General features: G+C 40.8%; 1 protein-coding gene across 3 annotated transcripts in view; it reads right to left on the reverse strand.

Annotated features, from left to right (window-relative positions):
* LSAMP (limbic system associated membrane protein) overlaps positions 1-22,759 on the reverse strand; it is a 571,849-nt gene that overhangs the window by 19,435 nt on the left and 529,655 nt on the right. The window contains exons 5-7 of one of the 3 annotated variants that reach the window (XM_006176532.3): positions 16,565-16,685; positions 15,924-16,072; positions 9,423-9,458 (exon numbers count right to left, since the gene is read on the reverse strand). In XM_006176532.3, coding sequence (XP_006176594.1) covers positions 9,423-9,458; positions 15,924-16,072; positions 16,565-16,685 — 306 coding nt within the window. Of the gene's footprint in view, positions 1-8,935; positions 9,459-15,923; positions 16,073-16,564; positions 16,686-22,759 lie in introns of those variants that run through there. The other 2 variants (XM_032490426.1, XM_006176533.3) reach the window with 2 other exon arrangements.

The raw sequence follows: 22,759 nt of genomic DNA on the forward strand, positions 1-22,759 counted from the left end.
TTTATGAATATTTTGAAGCCTGTTGTGCCTTCATGTATTTGACTTGCTAAAAAGGATTTTAAAAGTGCAGGTTTGGGTAGGTCTCTAGTGGTTTTCATCCTTTCTGGTTTTCTTCCTCTCTTTCTATTTCCTAGCCCTAAACTGTGACTTGCAGATCCGTTTTAGAATACATTTTAGATTTAAATTCTAAGGGATTCCAGACCGTCTTTAATCTGCATAATGTGTGTTTTCATTTTGTATGTTTCCGAATCAAAAACATTCAAATACCATGAAGCAAGGTAAGTAGCCTGCGGAATTTGAATGCAGAGATAACAAGTACATTTGCGAGAGATTTCCTGGGGTTTTAAGGCTCTTGGAAATAAGAAGATAAGGGATTTAAAAGTGGTGGTAGGCTCCGAGTTACCCTTGGACCTACGTCTAGGGCAGTAACCACCACAGCGCAGAACTTGGTGAAGGCGGTTCTGCTTTGGACCCTTCGCTGGGACTTTATTACCCAGAGCGCCAGGGGGCCTCAGGGATTTGTCTACAATTCTTGCTGTGCCACTGACTCCAACATGGCATCATCACCAGGCTCTGGAGCAGCTCCTGGAGGACACTGGAGAGTCCGTACAACCTGACCGTGCCTACATCTAAAATAAAAACCCACTCGCAAACCTCCTTGTGGAGAGGCTGAAAGCTTTCTCCTGCTGTTCTGCTAGGTGACAGGCTCTCTGCATCCTCCAGAAGGCCCAGGCGGCTGGATAATGCCGCCCAGCACGCACTAGACGCCGTCCGCACAGCTCTGCGCGGTTACCCCGGCAGGCGCTCTCCTTGTCCTACACGTTTTACAGGAATAGAAATGCTCATCTTCTCTCTTTTAACTCCACTGGTTTTTCTTTTCTTTTCTTTTTTAAACAGATCAGATGCACATAAGGAAAAGTCAGAAACTATTAGGGCAAAAGGTGATTTTTTTTTCCCAGATTTTGAAAATTAATCAGGCAATATTGTTCCATCTGGTTGTAGGCCTCTGCATTTCTGGAATGTTCTGCCTACCTCTCTCTCTTCTCTCCTTTCTGATTTAGTTTTAAATTTCACTTTCACCTGGAAGCCTCCTCTGATCAGTCCAGGACCTAAGGTGCCCTGTTCTGTGCGCTCCAAACCCCACACAGGTGTCCTCAACTTCACCGTTTCTCGGGATTGCTTACTTCACCGGCCACTGCCCCGTCTGGTCTGTCAGCCCTGTTCGCGCACAGGCCCTGTCTGGCTTGTTCTCCACAGCCCTCCCCGAGACCCAGCTCAGAGCTTGGCACGTGGAAAGTACTAGCATGGTATTTTTTTTTTTTTTTTGGAGTGAATGAATAGTGTAATTAAAAATATTGTGCATTGTCAAATAAACTTAATCTAGGCCAGAAACTAGTTGGCACTGCCCATCGAGAATGAAGTTTCTTTCTTGTATTTCTAGTGGTTAGAAATCAGAGGAAAAGAAAACATGAACTTTAAAAGAAATGTTACAAAGCAAAAGCAAGTGGAGAGTACATCTAACGCAGAACAGTAAGAGGAGCTATTCACTTAATGACGATGGGAGGGCTGATCCTTAGGGAAGACCAACCTCCAACGGGTGAGAGCATGCCATCTTGTCCAGCACTGCGACACTAAGCAAGCAGCTTTCAACGATGAACTTACCTGTGTTCTGGAACTCCAGGGAAAAAGGCAGAACAAACCTCCTAAATTACTCTCTAACTTGTGACTCAACAAAGAGAAGTACAAGCGACTGTCCCTCCCTCCCTCCCTCCCTCCCTCCCTTCCTTCCTTCCTTCCTTCTCTCTCTCTCTCTCTTTCTTTCTTTTTTCTTTCTCTTTCTTCCTGCCTTCCTTCCTTTCTTCCTTCCCTTTTCTTCTCTTTTCTTTCTCCCCCTCCTTTATCTTTCTTTTTCTCTCTTTCTCTCTCTCTCTCTCTCTTTTTTTCCTTAGCTGTTTCTGCCCTCCAAACATCCACACATATAATCAGAATGGCCAAGCAACTTTCCAACAGAGAACATGGCTGGGAATGCCTGGTGATGTGTGGGCTGGAGGATGGGATGGTACTCAGGATGGCCGCTCAGCCAAGGCACAGCCATCTCTTACTGCTTTTTTTTTTAAATCACAGGATGTTACTCAGACAATGTCCTCAATGTCCTCTTAGCAGTTTTTAAAAATCCTACTGCAAATGCAAGGTTTAGAAGGTGAGTGGTGAAGTAAGCATCTCCCATGTGAGTATGGCACAGATAAAGCAGAATGGACTGATAGCTGTGATTTATAATAAAGACACTCTGTTAGTGGTCATGTCTAGGTACACATGTGTTACAGAGACGTGGGAAGTGTTTTCTTTCACGACCAGCATTGTGATAAGTAAAACAGTGCACTAAACTATGATGGTGCTCAGCCCCCCAGGGTCCAATTAGGAGTCATGATCCAATTGCAAGGTCTCTCTCCCCACTAACTTGCAGTGGATATAAGCTGACAGTTCTTAGTGGAGTCCTAGTGAGTGGTCTGCCTACCCCCGTCCCATATCTGTGTACAAGTGAACACCTTATACAGGAATTCCAAGCCCACTGTGACAAGCTGTGCTCTTACTTGGCAGGGGAGTTTCTTCACAGCAGTAGACAAGGGGAGATGTGAGGTGGGACCACTTAAGCTGATTTTTCCTCCCTAAGGAAGTGCTTGTTTAGTACAAATGACTTGTGATGATGAAAGACCATTATGGGGACAGAGTGACTGTACAAGGGAAGTTGTTACTAACGTTAATTTGTATCTTGCCTCTTCAGAAGCAGATGTTTCCTCTAGATAGATGGGATAATGGCTGTGTGGTGCATGCATGGCTAGTGTTTAGAAGTGAATGGTAATACTATCAAAACCTTTTCTTTAGTATATATGTATATGTATAACTGAATCACTTTGCCGTACACCTAAAACTAACATTGTAAGTCAACTATGCTTCAGTAAAAAATTAAAAAAAATTTTTTCTTTGGTTTTATTCGAAAGATGTCAAGGATAAACTGTAAACATAATGCAAGGTGAATATGGTAGAAAAGTTAGAGAAAGAGAAAATCAAGAAATTCAGATAACAAGAAAAAAATTTCAGGTGAAAAGGAAAGAGAGAGCCTACGGACAGGCTAAAATGAAAGATCATATTTTTGCAGGGCTATAGTAGGAAATTTGTCAGGGGCTGAGACTGCAGTACGATTTAATTCTTGGAAGAAAACGTATTCTTTCTTTTTGACTTTTAAGTAGGGCCACTTCCTTTAAGAACTCTTGGTCAGTGTAAAGTCTCTGAACCTGGAGCAAAGGTCCCAGAGAAAGCACCTCCTTCCTGGCTACACCCCGTAATGTGCCCTACAGCAGATCTGTACCCTCCTGCTAAACGCCACCCTGATGCAGATACCAAGGCGAGCCCTGCTGGGGGTGTGCTGTGAAGGCCAGGGGGACCCGCATCAGCATTTTCTGTCCGTTCAGGATCCTGGTCTTCTCACCCTTTGGGGCCACCTGCCAACATCTTCTGCCGCAAATCTCACTGAGCTCTTCTTAGGGAGCTTTATTCCTTTTAATTAAAAAGACAAGACTGTCAATTACTTAAACTTAATCCCCAAATGTAATTGTTACTTTGAAAGATATTTTTTCCCCAGAAAGCTCATAGAACAGAAATATTTCCATCAAATTAAAATTTAGTGGGAGCTTGGATTTAAAAAAAAAAAATCATCTTCAGATCCCTGCTGGCTCCAGAAATCTAAATAGCACAGCAAGGCATACGTACGGGGGATCACCAGGAAAGGCTGACTGGTGCAGGCAGACCCAGACTAGGAAAATAGGAAAAGGCATTAAAAACAGTCCCAGGACTAAAGATTCCCTTACCTTTAAATTGATGCTGTAGGGTTTTTAGCCGTTTAGCTTGAAGCTAAATGTAAATTCTGAGAGAGGTAACACTTCCAAGCCTCTGTTGGACATTTGAATAATCGTGTGAATAAATTTCAGATTTATTCTTGATAGAACATTTTAACAGGGAGGGCAAAAGAACTGTTTAGGAAACAGAGCAGAAGGAAGAATGAAAAGGTGAGAAAAGTAACACACAGAAGTAGAGTCAGTGGACAGAAGTGCTTGGTACAACTGGGTCTAATTCAGTGGTTTGGACCACCTATTACGGTGGAGTCTAAATCATTGGACTAGCAGGTGAAGTACTGGTTCTGGGTGAGGTATTGACTGACTACCTGACTTGGGATAAATCGGGAGGAAGTCTGATTCTTATTGCCATTAAAGGAGTTGGGAGATGGTTATCAGGTATTAATGTCAGCTCTCAATTATCTTCATGTGGATTAATCAGGGCCCATGATTTTGGTGTAACTTTGTGCTGACAGGACTGCCTAGCTTCTATCAACAAAAACAAGTCCCTGGTTTCTGCTGGCTAGTGGGGAAGGAGCAATGTACTTAAACACTGAAGCCTTCCCTAGGACATGCTTTACATCTTTGAGCAGGAAAAAGGGGAGGTTCTTGAGGTTGATACTTATGGGTTAGTGTGACAGGTGGTAATGTGCATATGGGCATCCACTGCAAGCGTGTGAGTGTGTGAGTGTGCGCCCCACAGTAGGGAATGGGGCTGCCTGCAGTGCCCCTTAAGTGTAATACTATGATGGTGCTAAAAAACAAGGGAAAGTCTTCTGCATTTGGCCTTGGCATACTTCTGTATTTACACTTGTTAGCAGTCTGGGCATTTCAGACATTCCTAGAATCCCAAATATGTCAAACTATGATGAAGCCACACCAAACTTTTAGCTAACTAATATCCAGGCAACGTGATACAAGTACACCTTTAAATATAAGCACCTTGGAAAATTAAGACATCTGTGTATCTGAATATGATTGTTTTGAACTCAGCAGGTTTTCTTTCTAGGAACTTGAAGCTCTCTTTTATATATTATTTAAAACACCACTTTGAGCTTGCAGGCATGAAAAATGTAATTTCTTTCCCATTTCACAGTTGGAAAAACTGAATTAAAGAGAAGAATTTTAGTAATTATCCATGATTAATAGAGGTGTGTATGTAAATCAGCCTGAATAAGTGTGTGAAATTAGATGTGCTGATGCCAGATAGCTCGGCTTGTGTTTCTGAAAGATGAGTGCTTTCATATAAATCTCTGTATGAGCTGGGCATACATGTCCACGTGTTGAGCACACGTGGAAGTGGACTTTGTAAAAGTGTATGGACATTAAGGTAACTGAATATTATATATTATAAACATAGGTACATAAAATACATAAAATAAATTAGATAAGTATTTAAAATTCATTAGACAAATATATCTAATATGTATCTAATGAGCATCAATGCATACATAATGGTTATTTATAATGTACCATAGAGTTATGTCTGTGCCTGGGTGCACACAAGGAATAGACTGGAATCTGAGTGTACTGTGATGGTGGAGAGTGTGGGAGAAGGTGCATGTTAGTTTCTTAGGGTTCTGGAGATTAATTGGATTTATACGTGCGATACTTGGTTCATGAGATGCCCACTCTTTATGTTAGCTGCTATTATTATTACCATTATTATTATTACTATTAATAATATTACAATCATTAGTAGGTAAGATGAAACTGCTGTCATGATAAGGAGCTGAAAACAAGCATTTTCTCATTGATACCTGGGATAATAGCCTACAGAAATAGATGAGGCTGAAAGGGTTGTCTGGTTATCTTCACAGCATGGGGTATTTTTAGGATTTTTCTCCCAGTTTTCCTCCCATCCCAGTGGAATCTGATTGGAGAACCCATTTCTGGGAGTGCCAGGTGAGGGCGGGTGCATCGCTTCCTCTGTCTGGCTGTTCTGATGCTGGCCCACCTACAGCAGCACCAATCTCCCTGCAGGGGGAAGCAAGCCAGGTGGACTGCAGATTTCTGCAAGCCTGGTTAGTTTGTGGGTTGGGTTTTAATTTTTTTCAAACTTTGATTTGTTTTCAGAGAGAGCTTTAGACAGCTGTATTAATCATGCAAACCCAGCCATGTGCAATGTGTTTTATCAATGGAGAAACAGGAACGGAATGGCAAGCAGCTGTGAACAAACCTAGTGCAGTGCCTGAACTTGGAAGATAATCTCAACATTTCCCAAACCCATTCGCCACATGGGGTTAGTGAATGGAAAGGCTGTTCACTGGGGATAAATAATCAGATGCGAGGCAAACAAGGGAGACAGATTCCAGGGCTGTTAACTTTTTTTTTTTTAAAGTGGCAGTAATCAGAGGATGGGCTGATTGTGGCCAGAAAGCCCCGAGCTCAAGGGAATTCTTCACTTGCAGGTGATAAACACACAACAATGGTGGTTTGTCCTTGTCCTTTTCTCTTCTTTCCCTTCATTTGAACTTCCTGAGGTGGGTGTTGTCACCTCATTCTGCACCTGCGGTCCTAAATGTGAGAGCATCTCTAGTGCACAAGTAAACTTATGGGGAGGAGACAGGCGCAGTGTTACCACTTCTTAGGATTCCAAGGCCTCAGGAAATGATTTGAGCTTAACAAAGTGAGAAAATTTCCCTCAGACATTTAGAGCTGGCTCTTCCGTCATTTTGACAATTCAGTGGATTTTCTGCAGTGATACAGTCAGGGGTAGTTATGCAAATATATGCAATTCAGGACTCATATCAGAATAAATAAACCTAAATTAAAATTAATGGGGAAAAAAACACCTATCAGAAACATAAAAAATGGAACACTATTTGTTTTATTTACTTATATATATGTATATCTTTTAAATTAGGCAGCAGGGAAGCATGGTGGTTTATTTTGTTTGGTTGGTTTGGTTTTGTTTTTGGCATAAAAGGAAAGGACATTTGAAAATTTCTGATTGGCCACAGACAATGTAAATTATCCTTTGGTGTAATTCCAGTATTATTATTATCACTGCAGAAAATCAAGCAATATGATGAAGGAAACCCAAGGGAAAAACATTTGATTTATTGAGCCTTGTTTTTGTTTAATCACAGCTTGAAGGGGTTTAGACGGCATTCCTGCTGCGATTCTGCTGTTTATCCCCAGTCAGCTTGATGAGCCGTAGAGTGGGGGTAGGAGGGGTGACCCGCCAATGAGAGATATTAACAGTGAAGCAGCTGAGATTAAACTTGCGTTTCTGTTAATGGAAAGTAGAAAAGTTCTCTCTTTTTTTTATGATGGGAGGACAGAAGAGGAGCCTTGGGATTTTCAAAACACCTTAAGGAAATTAATTGGCTCAAAAATCCTTCAAGCCATTTGCATCAACCAACTGCCTATAGACACCTTAACACTTCAGGGTGGAATGGTAGGATTCTACATAGATGTTGACAATATATACTATTTAATTAAGTGAAAGTGTTTCATGCTTTAGTTATGACCACAGTGAAGCAGGCATTTTAGATGTTTTGGTACTCCAGGGGCACTATGAAAAAGGTTAAGGATTCCATATGTTGAAAGTTTTTTTTTTTCCATAAGAAACTGCATTTCACATGGGTTGCCAACTTGATTGGAAAGAAGAGGAGAAAAGAGTTTTGATTCTAGAAAGTTAAAGTCCTCGTGAGAAACAGGGAAGTTGAGAGGGCACTGTCTTTCTATAATAACCTCTCACACCAGCTACCCCCAAGTCTCCATGAACAGCTTTTCAATTTCTACTAGCAGAAGCCCTCAGTATTAGTAGTAAGAGAAACTATATTCTCTAAAACTATTGGCTCTAAGGAAGCTATCTACAGTCTATCTACAACACAAAACCAAACGAGGGTCATTCTCCAATCAACAATTCTGTTTGTGGAAAAATATCAAGTTCAACAAAACCCCACATGCTCTGTCCTGATCCAGACTGTTTTTCAATATCAAACAGCTGTCCTTTGTGAACAGTGTGTCTGGCTTCATTTTGTTCAGTGTCTTACATTTCATAAAGACTGATCAGATAAAATATTTGAGTTGTGGCTGCAGAACTGCTCTCACAAAGGACACCCTGAGTCACAGTGACACTCTACAAAGCTCATCTTGGATGGAGCACGACCTCTTTCAAAATGCTATCCACTGGGTACAAATGTGTATGTGTGTGTGTTTGTCACATCAAGATCTCTGCAAGATGTCAACATGATAAAATGGTGTCAATCTCTGCAGCAACACCAGAAGATAAATGTCTTAAAATAATTGTGGCATGTCAGGAATTCAAAATAGGATACTTTCCATGAACACTAAGTTTCATGTCAAGTCTGAAAAACAGGCACATTTTAACAGTCTTATTTTTAGTGGCGGGGATAAGTAACAGATTTCATCAATGTTTCAGGGAAGAATTTTATTCAACAGAGTTCTTCTAAAAATAGTTTGGGCCCTACTTAAAATTTGAAAATAACTTTTATTAAGCTGTCGAGTTCATCCTTGAAACCTTGCACTTCTTATTTCTAATATAATTAAAATAAGTTTGCATATACGTGAATGTATACATATGCAAAACATTGTATTATTGACACTCTGCATATCTACACCCCATTCTGGCCTAATTTTTAGTTTGGACAAGTGTTAATGAAACACGATCTGTCTCCAAACTTATAAAACAGCAGCTTTCTACCTTTAATTCTGAGCGCATTTCCCTTATAGTGTATACAATAATCTTGTTTAATTGGATTTATTTTTTTCCACACTAGGCCCCACATGGCCTACTTCCATTTTTTCTCAGGTCTTTGAGTGTCACTTGCAAATCACTTTTCTTGAACTTAATTTCATTGGTAGGGTTGGTTTTATATCAGATTTTTTTTGTATTGTTTTAATTTTATTTGCCAATTTGCCTTTAAATAGCCTTAAGCCAGAAAGTTGGGGCTGCAACTTGCATCTTAATGTGATGTAGGAGGCAAAATTTAATTTGAGTGTGTAGAAAGTTCTATGATAGGGAATACAGAATGACTACTTTGTTTTTTCATTTGTGTTTTCTAAAATAGTTATGTTGAAAAGGAAAAGCCCCCAAATAGACCAGGATTTTAAGAAAAAGTAATGTCCGCTGTGGTTTAGTTCAACCTTTGGTAGTAGATAAATTCATTTTTACAAGCAATACCAGTGACCTCAGATTTGGATTGTATAAGCCTACAAATGCATGGGTGGTCAGTTAGAGGAGTCATATTTTTATGAGCTACAGACTTTAACTGGCTGTGTTTCAAATATGTGAATTCATGGTTACCTGCAATAAATACTAACTGAACAAAAATTGCTTTCTGAGTTTAGCATTGTCTCCCCAATTACTGGGACCTGTTACCTGCCTCTCAACTAGGGTGAGGGCAATTGATTGACCTTTGGAGGAAGGTTTAAAGAAAAAAAAAATGATTCCTATTGTCCGTGAATTTTGTAAACGTGTTTCCCTTTGTGGGTTTTGCCCATTATAGGTGATGGAGAATGACCCAGCAACAGAGCTACAACGATAAAAATCATACTGACCTTGAATGGGGTGGGGGATTGTGGGTAAAACACGCTCTAAAGGGGAAAAAATAGTAAGCGTCACAGAGAATTTATAAAATAGATATAGATATAGATACACCTTATTCATGTTTAGCTACTCAGGCAATTATAAAACAGACGGATTCTCATGCCTATAGGATCACATCTCCCATAAAGCGTTTCTCTGTCCTTCCTGCCAGCAGTAAATTATCAGAGAGCTATTGGGAAAATTTTAAATCCAGAGCCTTTAAAAAAAATTAGCTAGAGTAGGGGTGACCCTACAAACAGGACCCTACCTTCTTCTGGAAAACCCACCAAAAGTATATATTTCTTGGAGGGGTGTGGGGTTGAGAGTGTTTAAATTAGTAGTGATCAACTTCAGTTCATGCGTCTCGGCCCTGGTTCTGGGCTCCTTCACTGATGACAGATGGACCTATGGCAGCTAAGGACTCTGTTCCTCTCTCTAAGCCCTGCAGCTCATATCAGCTTTAGCCAAGCATACTTCTCTACATTCCTCCCAGTAGCTTGGTTGAAGACCAATGGCAAATGAAAATCAACAAAAATCAAAACCACACCATAAAATGAAAAGCACAGGTGCATATTCCATTCTGATCTGCCTGCCGTCTCGTATCATAAGCTCAGAAGAGTAGATTTTGCCTGGAATTTGGGCACTCCGTGTACCTGGACAGGACGTTTCCTTGCAGAATGAGCTTTCTAGATGAAAGTTATGGCTTAAATGCCAAAGTTTCTTAAGTGCATTAAGATGGAGCTGGTCAATAGCACATTGAAAAATTGTATCTTAGTTACACAAGTGTCAAGGGAAAAAAAATGTTTTAAACCTCCACTGGTTATTTGGTATTAAGTTTCCACTTTGAAAATAGATAGTTAAAACTGCTCTCAGTATTTATATAGCAGTTGGAGACCACTGTCCTGTATTATACTCTATCCTATTTTATTTTTATTATTACTATTATTATTCAGACTGTTTCAGTGATTCAGCTTAGTATTTTCTCATCACACTGTTTGCAGCTGGGTAAATGCACTCTGTCCTCATTTAGACAAGACCATTTATATTGCTAAGCCATCTCACCCACCCTCCTCTCATTGCCTCTTCAACGGCTTCCCAGCTTATTATTACCGTCTTAGCCCCACCCTGTCATCATCATCTTAGCCCCATCACACCCCATTAGTTCCTCTCGTTCTCTTAATTCCATCCGATTGACTTATTCCTCCGATACTTCCCCATCCCAGCTTTTTATCTTTATTCTTCCACCATCATTTCGCTGTATTTTATGTCAGGGTTTGCGGGCTCTGGTAAGAGTACAAAGTGAAGTAAATACCACTTAAAATAAAAAAAGATATTTCCAACTTTTGATATTCAAAGTAGGGGAGACCAGCAACTTTGGTGCTGTGTGCCCTGTCCTTTGGCTGCTAATATTCGAGGAGGTCAATATAGCTTAGCAACCGACTGGGAGGTTTTAGGAACAGAACGCTGAGGTTGACCCCTATACTATCTGCTGTGGCTCTTAGTAAGTCTTAATTCTGCGCTTTAGTTTCTTATCTGCTAAATGGGGTGGGGGTGTTACCGGCTGATTCTGCTGGGATACGGTGAAAAACATTAAAAAAAAAATGTTAAATTGGCATTAACGCATCACAAGAAACCTCTCTGAATTAAAAGCACCTAAATGACACAAGCTGGAGTTGAGGTTAGAGTGTGTCTATAGAGGTAATTTGTTAACTTAGATTTGGTTTTCCTTTATTTTCCAATGGGTATTGCAGGTGTTCAATGTTCTTTCTGGAAGTAGGCATATTCATCGCCTGCTTTTAAAACAAAAATGAGTCTTGCTGCCCATCTATTTCCTACTGTATCCGCAGAGAACCCTTATAAGGATTTGGAAGCCAGTCTTTCAAACTACACGTACATAGTGTTCACATAAGTGCTCAAACTGCTTTATTATGTGGCATCCAGAAGTAGCTGGTTAAGAGGCTTTGCCAAGTCTTAACTAGCATCATCAAGAGTTGTATGTTTAAGTTCTGGGTCCTAAAGATAATGACTTAAATTGGCTTCTGAAGAAGCGGGGAGGCCCTCATTTTAAGGGCTCTCTCCAGGGCTGGGTTGCTTAGGTAGTACTTGAGATTGAATCAACTATAGGTTTATAAGTTCATGATTTTTTAAACTTAAAAAGAAAATTTAAAAACCTCCTACACACTGATGTGGTGTGGCACAGAGCAGATTTCTTTGTATTTTTATTCACTGTACTCGGTAGCCTCAAAACACCTGACCAAGCCACACGTTTCTCTAAAGTAGAAGGTAACTGATCCATACGACTGTCCTTCTTTAACATGTTGACTATTCCCCTCTTAGGGTCAAAAGCTGAGCACCAGGCTGGAACATGTGCTCAAAATCTCAGTGTGCTACAGATAAGCCAACGGTCCGACTAATGGAGTGGACCCAGGCTGATGAGGGGGATGGAAATGGAAGTGGGAGGTGGCAGGAGTGGAGCTCGGGGGTGGGAAGGGAGATAACAATGTCTAGTCAGCGAAAAGACCTCACTGTGGGAGAAAAGGAGAAAGAAGTTTGCCTCTAAACTACAAAATTTACCTCTAACATTTTCCCCACATGTACAAGTCTAGACAATGTGTTAGTCTAGAGCCTGGAGCCTGAAAGGAGATTACCTGAATTAAAATCCCAGCAGCATTACTTAGTTGCACTAGTTACTTAACCTCTTTGTATAACAGAGGAATATGAATACTTAGTGAGGTTGTCCTGATGATTAAACGGGGTCATGTATGTTGTGTCCAGCACATGCGCAGAGCACCTTGTACATACTCACTTGACAAGAAGTAATGACACTGAAATCACCTCCCTTCTTCTTCCTCCCTAACTGTTGCTTTAAAAATAACTCAATGTAAGCAACAAAACAAGATAGGTTTCCTTTGTGGGTGCCTTGCAGTCATCAGTGTGGATACAAGGAATTTGTTATGTTATGACAATGGAACTTCTCTTGGCATCACCAAAATCCAAGTCTTCACCCATGGGATGTATATTCCCACATCTGACAGAAACTAAGGAGCTGAATCCTTGCCCATACACATTGTACCATCGGATTAATGCGTTCAAGAAAAATAATGTAATGTACATTTTGCCTGGGATGAAGAAAAAGATTTAAAAGGCATTACTTGGATATATGGACTAAAGGACTATGGATCCATAACAAACAGAATGCTAGACTGCATGGAGAACAAGACAAATGAGGAAGGAATGCTTCCACTGGCTCAGGGAAAATCTCTGTGAATACAATGCATTCTTGCACTCTCATTCAATTATTTTGACCCCTTTGGAGATCAATATTTGCATAGAAAGTGAAGAAGCATATGTATGTATGTGGTGGAGGACAGGATGTATCGGTGACCGCAAACTGACACTGTGTACAAAGTCAGCACATGTCACTGCGGTGGACACTGAAAATGTGCTGATGCACCAATGAAGCTGGATAATCGTGAACTCTTTGGGGGCTCTGGCTCTGGGTTTCCACCTGCTGCTGCCTCTGGCTGGCAGCAGCTCACCAGCTGCCTTGTCTGCTCTAGACTGGCTGGGTCAGCAGAGCACCCCGCTGCCCACATAGCGCTCTCTGTCACGGGGGCTGGCTGCGGCTGCTCCTCCCAGCATCTCTCCCCTCCTGACCCTGTTCTGTGGAAAAGTACCGCCACCAATAGTGTCTTCCTTCTTCCCATTAAACCGATGTACTTTGGATCAAGGTGATGGGCAATCTATTCACACATGCACTTTCTTTTTTCCTTTATCTTCCCTTTCTCTCCCCTGCCTTCTCTTTCTCTCTCTCTCTCTCTCCCTCTCTCAATTTCTTGCCAGTGGAAAATTGGCTACCATAGGGCCTCATTCCCAAGGATCTGCATTCCCAAGCTTTGAAGCTGTAACGACACATCTCCCAAACCCAAATCCTGGCGGCAGGGCAGGCATGGGGCAACTACCATTCCTGTTATGTAAGGAGCAGAGCTTCCCCCTTAAAATGTCCGCACTTGGGCCTTAGGTCTAAGAAATAGGGCAGTAGATTCACTAATTTGGGGCGATTTTAATAGCTTCTCTTCACCTCAAAGCCCAGTGATCCTTTGTGTTCTATTCTTCTCTAAGTACAACACCTCCTAAGCTTCCCATAAGGTGGGAAAGCGATTGCAAGGTGAATGCTGAGGCTTGCGCTGTCTCTGTGCTGCTCAAGGCAGAGCTGGTGCCTGGGTCAGCTGCTCTGCAGGGGTGGCGTGTGCCCACCGGAAGGAGGCGCACATCATTAATCCTGGCCCCGAGCGCTTCCCAAATAGATAAGGGAGGGTGACTTCTGTAAAATCATCAAGGGCAATGTGATCGTGAAACACTTGCCCAATTTCTTGAGTCTTAGTTTACAAACAGAAATCCTATAAGATTCTTGATATTTCTTAATTTTCCTGGGTAGAGTCCTTTAAGTGGGCTTTTGTGTAGCAGTGGTATTTTAGGGACTGAGACCTTTTACCCCCACGAGCTGACCAGCAGTATCCCTACTATATCTGATCTAGACCAGGCTCTCTCTTCTCCTCACATATTTTCTTTCTCTCTCCTTCCCTTTCTCTTTCTCTCTCTCTTTCGTACTTGTGTGAAACAGGCTACCACAGAGCCTACTCCATCCCCCCTCCACTTCCTCTGTCTCGGCCTATAGGTATCATTTTATTTATTTTTTGAAATATATCACTAGCGCTGTTCTTCTTCTGGGTGGCATAGGAAGAAAAGATACTTTAAATGCAAATTTATAGTTGCTCACTTTCTCTAATCCAATTATATCATTTTCTCTTTTCGAATCCCCAGAAAACCTCTTGTTAAGTGTATGTTGTTCTGTTTAACCAGGTCACCTGAGATTTGTCAAAATCTCAAATTCATAGCTGAGGCTATGTTTTTGCCCCCTATCTATGGAATCCTCAATGTCAGGAGTGAAACAGGTAAGTACATTTCTTAATAAGTATCTTCTCAAGTGTCTTGAGATATTGATGTCTCCAGCTAAAGCAAAGAACACTGATGTTTGGTTTTTGGAGACAAGTAAACAGAGATATGAATTTTAAACTTCACACTGATGCAGCCTTTGTAGTATAGCTGCATCCCGTCCATCACACTTACAGACTGAAGTCAGTGGGAGTCCTAAATGAGAATCTGAAGGCCAAATACACAATAGTTTGTGGCTGATTTTTAATAAGTGGAGTTGGATCTTGAGCAGTTTTAAAATGGCTTTTAATACTACATTTCAAGGAAAAATCTCACCTAAATTGGTTTTTCTCCAAAAATATTTTTTTTATTAAAGACTCATCTAAACTTAAAAGAAGATAGAGCCATTTCTCCTGACCACAGTATTTCTAGATTTTTTCCAACTGAGTGTGTACAGAAAAACAAACAACAAAAACTTCCTAGTGACATTATTGCAAAATAATAATAATAATAATAATAATAATAATAATAATAATAATAATAATAATAATAATAATAATAATAAATTCTTTGGACTTTCTCCTTTAGTCCAAATGAACTTTCTGGCACAGCATGTGCTAGCTTTTTGGCTTGTTTTACTCATTCTGATAAACATTTCCCTTTTCTAAATGTCATCCTTCCCCCTGATCTCACCCATCATGCTCTGTTTCTCAGGAGGCATTTGATTCTATGCTCACAGCTAACAGGCCACCAAGGCAGGGCTCAGATGTCTGACTATCACATGATGCTCAAGAGAAAGGCCCTAAGGTGGGCTCTCCCAGTAACACCAGTAACTTAAAACAACTTGTCCCTCCTTCATCTGCCTTGTGGAGCTTCTTTGGTCTTTGGTAGAAGAAGCTTTGCTCCTCTCTCTTAACATTCTGACCCACCTTCAAAAATATATCAGACAAGCAATGTTTCCTGCTGTCACACAGAAACGTTTCTGCAACCATTTTTCCTCCTTTAGATTTTATATAATGTTTTAATCATTCATTCCACTCTTCCTCTTGTGTAGTTAAAAATACACTTTCTTTTTCTAGTCTCTCTCTTATCCCAGCACCTTAGCCATCCTCACTGAATACCTCTTCCCCAGTCCCTCCCATCACTGCCAGTTTTTAACTGTGATCCCTTTTCTAGGATCTTACATCATCTCTGCTCCTTACAGAGGCCATCACCAAAGAGATTCTGTTCTCTGAATATTCTTATAGTTTAACTAACCATGAAAAAAAAATTAAAGAAACCCAAACATAAACAAACAAACAAACAAACAAAAACAAGGCAGTTATCAAAAGCAAACCAGATAAGGGAGGAAAGGTATTCCAGTTGTAAGTCTCACCTTATGCACAGGGACTGAGAACCTGTGTTTTTGCTTCAGTGGCTACACTCTGATTTTTGTGTAAGTTTACTTGTAAGAGCTAAGGGAATGATTTTTGAGTTTTCCAGGGAAGAACTCCATGGATTTGGTTCTTACAAGCTGGGCCCTGCTTTGGCATACTTACTGAAAAGGACGAGGCTGGCATTGGTGACCCCCAGGTTGTTGGCAGCCACGCAGGTATAGTTGCCATAGTGCTCCTCAGTGACGTTGGTCACCGTCAGGGAGGACTGGCCCTCCGTGCTCTTAATCTCGAGGCCATTGGCACTGTTTATCCTAAGGGTTCAAAGACAGAAGAGTCAAAGGAAACATTGATGAAGATGTGGCATAGTCATTTCCTTCTCATCCTTATATTAGAGAAAAAGAAGAGACAGGAAGTACTTGGAGCTTGTTGTTCCTGCTCACTTCCTCATTTTAATCACACAATCCTGTATGATCTAGAATCAAAGTACATGGATGGAGAAGACTTGGGAATGGATGGATTTTACTGGCTCTGGTTTCTGCCATAGGTGAGAAAGACCCGCAGGTGGGAACTACCCACTGAACCACCTACCTCACTCTCTGCAAGTAACCTGAGTGATTTGGGGCTTCAGTCTAAGAGCTATGGACCCCAAAACACTTGGTAAAAAGCCTTGGAAAAGGAAGAGTCTAATCCTGTAGGCCTACATAATTACTCCCGGGCTTGGTTTTGTCATCAGGGCTTCTGGTCCCCCTTTTCGAGCACGGAGACCTCGTGGAGCGGGAGCGCACAGCAGGTTGGGCCCATACCTGGTGTCATCCCGGTACCACTCAAAGTCGGGCGCGGGCACCGCCGAGGCCTCACATTTGAGGGAAGCTTTTCGCCCTGTGGTGGCTTCATTGCTCTTGGATTCCGTGATAGTGGGAGGATCTGTGGGAAGGACAGGAATACAGTTTGCAGGGACATCAGAGGGTGCTCCAGAATTTCCATGCAAGAAGGAATTAGAAAGGACAATCTGACTGAAGAGGGAGAGGATAGGAACAGTCTTAAAGCTCCATTTACATGAATTTTGTGATCAGCTGAATACGACTGATTACTAGAAAACTAAAAAAAAAAAAAAAAAAAAAGAGAGATTACTGAAACTGTAGACTTGGTTTACTTAAACGAGACACTTAACAGGGTTTTATGGAAATGAAATCTAGGATTTTTTTTCCCTTCCTCCAATAGACCATCCATTATTCCAACCATAGGTGGGAATATGTGTACAGTCTTTTTTTCTTTTCATAAATTAGGTGGTGATTCTAAAAGGGATTTTAAATGTATAATTTGAGATTTTTCTTTTTCACCATCATCATGATTACTGTTGTTACCTTTTGAGATGGCAGTAAGAAGTCTCATGAAAATAACAGAGCGCTCAAGTCCTACCAATCCAAGCTCAGCCTGATACTGTTGCAGGAATTTAGGAAAAGAAGCTAGCAAATATTAGATGGTTACTTCACTTTTTCCCCTCCTCTGTGTTCTGTTATTGCTATCACCCAGGTAAATTTTGTGTTTATGTCTGAGAGTGCAGCCTGAAGTCCAATCTGGTGCATAAACACCTTCCTGGGCTATCAGTCTTCTATTCTCTCTGTCATTTGTGCACTTGATTTTTTTTTTTTGTTGTTGTTGTTGCTTGGAATTAGGCCTTCAAAACTGTAACGGGCTTGAAATGAGCTCAGAAGCACATCTGATGTGCTAATTTGCCATGATTTTTTAAACAATCCTATGGAAAGTGGAACAAATGTTTATAGGTTGACAGGACTGAGCTAGGATGGAAGACTTGAGCTCTTGGCTTGATGATGCTGTGTTTGTGCAGGTTATGGACCTTCGAGGAGAGAAAGAATTTTCTGTCCAATGGTCATTTGCCAGAAAATGGCAACTTGGCTGTGTGAACATGGAAAAAATAGACCCAAGCCATCTGTCTATATTTTATAAAGGAAAAAGTTTATTTAGGTAAATTAGTAAAGCAAAATCTAGTATACAAAATTCATTAACTCGGCTCTTCAGCACCTGGTTCAGCCCCCTTATGTTTGAATTTTTGTCTTCATGTTCAAAACTATTTTCTAAGTTTTCTGCCTATAGCAGACTTGGATCCTCTTAGTTAAAAATGATGTACAAAAGCATCAGATGAGTCTGCAATTTTCTCCCCCATTTCATTTTCACAACAGCTTGGACATCTTCAAATCACTGTCAGAGAGGGGAGGAGTTAGAGCACATTTGGATAAGCACCACCAGCCCGTGTGTGAACAGGTGTGCCAGAGTGGGTGGTGGTGGTTGTTTGGATTTAAACTTACCTGCTTATGTTTGTATAGACACAAAAAGACAACGTGATGAGTGGAAAGAACCCTAGATTGGAAATTAGGAGTCCTGGGATTTAATTTCAGTTTGGTTGTGTGGAATTTCCCATCACACATTTTATCTTTCTGAGCCTTGGTTTTATTATCTATAAAATGAAGGAACCACACATTAATGATCTATATAGCATCCCTTCCAGCTGAAAAAAATCACCAATCCTAGCTAAAACTGCCCATTCTTCACAAATGGGCAGTTAGTAGCATTATGACTCAAGTGTATTTTCATACTCATGGCTTCTTTAATCCTTAACCCTTAAATTGCTGACTTCAAAATTCTAACTCATTTGTCTATTCCATAGGTTGGGAGTCAGGATTGGTAGTCAGAAATAGGACAACTCAGGTCTGATTTTGACTCTTCTCTTAACCAGAACTGTGACCTGGACAAGGGTCTGCATCAGTTTGGCTTTTTCTTTCTCACCCTTTAAGAGAAGAAGTTAGCTTAAAATGATCCACAAGCTTCCATTTAAAATTCTTTCATTCTATGAATGCTTACGTAGCTCATCAGAGCATATTAGTTCAGTGGCTAATGCAGAAATTGGTGGCAGTGGTGTGGATGGGGGAGATATTTGTGGAGAGACGGGGCATCAAATCAAAGTTAAGACCTTGGATTTAAAGTCTGATAGACCTGAGCTCAAATCCAGTCTCTGCTTCTCATTGTCCTCGCTCATTAGAGAGTTCAGTGCTTTGTCTATAGAGTCACATTGCGTCAGTTTCATCATCTATAAAATGCTGGGACCAGAGGCAGAGAGGCCCATTTGGAGACTGCTGAAGGAATCTAGACAGGACTGCACTGGGTTTGTGATAAAGGAGCTGGAAGGGAGTGGACAGATTTGAGACTGAGAGATTCTGAGCCTCAGAATCCACAAGATTAGGTGTGAGAAGTAAGGGAAAGGAGGATGAGTGTCAAAGATAACACCCAGGATTATGGCTTGGGCATCTAAGTGATGCCATCCACTGAATAAATATTAGTTTTCCGTCCTCATCTCTTCACTATATTAGGTTCTTAAACTGCCAATGACTCTTCAATCAGTAGCATGTTGGCTGGAGAGATGATCTTGCTTGTGATTCTATAGATTTGTTCAATTTCTCAATTTGTAAAATGAGTTTTAACAAGCATTTGTGAGTTTCTGAAGCCAAGTGGATAAGAGTGACAAATCTTTAGTGATGACTACTACTTTGCTAAACCAGCCCCAACCTGGGCCAGAGTCCACATCTTCCATCACCTCCACCTCTGGTGCTCAAAGCTGGGGCACCTCAACATAATCCATGAAGAGGGGGGAGGGTACAGCTCAAGTGGTAGAGCACATGCTTAGCATGCACAACGTCCTGGGTTCAATCCCCAGTACCTCCTCTAAAATAAACAAACAAACAGACAGAAAGACAGACAGACAGACCTAATTACCCCCCCACACACACCAAAAACAAAGTTAAAATAAAAAAAAATTCCATGAAGGTCTTGTAGGACCAGGGACACAGGTCCCGGCTGTACAATTTTATGGGAGAGTTCTTCCTTACTCTGGATATTTCCTTCTATGTAATAGAAGACTAGTGAGCCTCCTTGCTCTGGGACCCAGGGAGAAGGAATGATTTTTCTAACTGAAAAATTGGGAATGAACAAACTAGGACAGACTTTCTTTTCCTCACCTCTTCCCCTTCTTCCTTCTGGGACCAAGTCTCTGGTAGGGAACCAGGGTTCTCCAGGGCTGCCATGACTGGAGAGGTCGGTTGGCCACTCTAAGCTCTACCTCTCACTATCTTGATCTCTAACAACGGGTGCAGCTGGGCCTCCCATATGTCTCCTTTACTTAATTTCTCAAGTTGTTTGGAACCTGAATAGCTAAGTAATAAGCTATTTATTAGCTACTCAGAGACGCCAGCATGGGAAGGGTGGCAGTGAACTAGGGTTGAACACTCTTAAGTACATTATTCTTGGGACGGGATGACATTGGTCAATTACAAAGGCCAAACACTTGCTTCTCTCCTTGAAAATCTAGGAATTTCCTCATACCAGGGCAAAGTCAGAGACAATGATAAATGTATGAAGAGCTCGTTGCTTCTAATATTTCTCAAATAACACAATGGTGTAAGTCTGTTCCAGAGCTTATTGGAACGAACATTTCAAAATTTATTTGTAATGAATTCTGTATAGGTGAGGCTAAGAAAAGTTATTACAAGGCATGTTGTGGCAGGCTTACTATAGTTAAAATAATAGACGGCCTTGCTCAAAATATGGTTATAATTAAAACGTGGCTTAATAACAGTGCTGCACAGAGGTCCATTGTTATTCTTTACATGACTTTGGAATAGCTTACAATTGTCAAAGGACTCTTCCAGTTTTTATTACTTTCAAATGCTGGGTTCTGAAAATGTTAGTAAGGGCTTTCCTCTTATATCACCAATAACAAGACTCTTTCAAGTAGAATGAATAGGATAACAATGACAGTGACCTAGCAAACAGAGTATCATTCACTTCATCTTCCTAATGTTCGGAATAATAGTAAAAAGGAACAAAATCCTGAATAAAAGATTCAATTTATAGGTATTTACCATTTGTCAGCACTTTACGAGGCTTTATTTATTCTCTTTATCCAAACAGTAGCCCTAGGATGTAAGGATTATTAACCTCATATTAGGAATGAAAACATAGACCTGCAGAAGGTTAGTAACTTGTCCAAATGCACTCAGCCAGCACGTGATGGAGTCTATATTTGAACCCATGTTCTGAAGCTCATGCTTTCTGCACTTTCATTTGAATGAGTTCCTTTATAGAGAAATTAATTCCTAATAAGGAAAAATACCATTTAGAGGAGCATGCTGGTAGCTTAAAAGGTAAATTTTTTTCCCTGCTATTTCTGCTATTACAGGGTACCAAAAATGGTACAAAATACAGTGGCGTAGTGGATACAGATCCACATTAGAAATCAGGAGATCTGGGCTCAGCTTCTACCTGTGCCACTCAGGTTGTCAGCTCCTGAAGGCGATGTGTTGACCTCCCGCAGCCCATCATCTTTGAATGCTTATGAAAACACCTGCCTACCTGCCTCACAGATTTGATGTAAATATCACATGAAATCTTGTATATGAGAGCACGTTTAACACCTGAAGTGCTTACATTTATTATTTTTATTACTATTACTCACATGGTATCTTGGAAGGAAAGAGGGCCTTGGAGTTAGACCTGAGTTGAGTCCCAGCTCTACCACTCACAGGTTCTTTGATTTTGTGGCAGAAAATGCTTACATTCTCTGAGCTTTGGTTTCACCCTGTGCATGGAGTCAATTTGATTATCTTCCAGGTTAGTGTGTGATGGTGGACCAATGGGGTGAGGACAGAGAACTCAGGCAATAAGAAAGGCATTGTTTCTAGAGAATTTAAAAACAATAATAAAACTAACTAAAAGTTGTATTTTACAAAAAAAAAAAATCACCATGTACCAGCAATACTAAACCAAACATGCTAAACAGTGTCAATGATAAAGTAAATATTCCTCGTACTAGGGCAGGCCAGGCCCCAAACACCTCCCTCGCTGGCTGGCCAGTGTTCGTGTGATGATTACAGTGACTCATACAAAATCTCTAACAGAGTCTTGGTACTCTGAAGGTTCTCAGAAAATGATGGTTTTGTTCAAGTTACAAAGTTATAGTAGAAAATAGCAGTTCCCTGGATTCTTACTGAATATTTCCTCTGATGATCCCATAACAGATTCATAAACATTAGGATGCATCTTTATTGACATCATCCCAAATATAACAGTAAACTAAAGACTGCCATGGAGAATGGAGAGGTGCAGCCACGAACAGCTAGTGAAGGTAGCCCATCTGGTTCCATATTGAGCAGTTATTTTCCTAAAGTTTTATCACTAGGTGATTTTTGAACCAAAGCGTAGAAGAGTCCAGTAAAAATATAGATGTATTACCTGGAAACGACAGATGTCTCCAGTCCTAACTGTGGTTTCTATGGCAGGTAACCTCTGCTTCCTCTAAATGAATGTCTATCACATGTAAGGGTGAGCTTTAGAAATGCCAGTGTCCCATGTCCCCCAGCATCTATGTTGGGTTGGTTAGCTCTGGACACTGGAGCAGAGGCAGAGCGGAATTCAAAGGGACACAAGAAGAGGAAAAAAGAGTCATAAAGAGTGATGATGTGAACCTGGTTGGAGAGATAGCTGTGGGAAAGTATTAGCTGGCCAATGGGGTAGAGGGTAAGCTTGAGAGCTAGGGGTGGCTTTTGAGATGGATTTCTCCAGGAATGGGAGAAACCTCCAATGTAAGAAGAGTCCAAATAAAATTAAGTCCTCATTTATTGAACATTTACTGTGCACTAGACATTGGGGATACTGGACAATAAGATGAGACAAATCCATTAGTAGCTACTTTTAATGCACTGTGAGAAGTAAAATTGAGGAATTACACCTAGAACCTTGAAGTGAAAGGACAGTTGCCCCTAGGGCTGGTATCTGGAAGAAGTTCACAGCTATACTGTAAGATACAAGAAAACAGAAGTCCTGCCTACTGTACAAAATTTTACTAAGCTTATTTACTTGAGGAGGTTTCAGGTCAATAACGCAGCTTCTGTAAACTCCAGGACCCCCTACCACTTAGAAAATAGATG

This window comes from Camelus ferus, chromosome 1 (genome assembly GCF_009834535.1).
Source record: "Camelus ferus isolate YT-003-E chromosome 1, BCGSAC_Cfer_1.0, whole genome shotgun sequence".
Classification (NCBI taxonomy): domain Eukaryota; kingdom Metazoa; phylum Chordata; class Mammalia; order Artiodactyla; family Camelidae; genus Camelus; species Camelus ferus.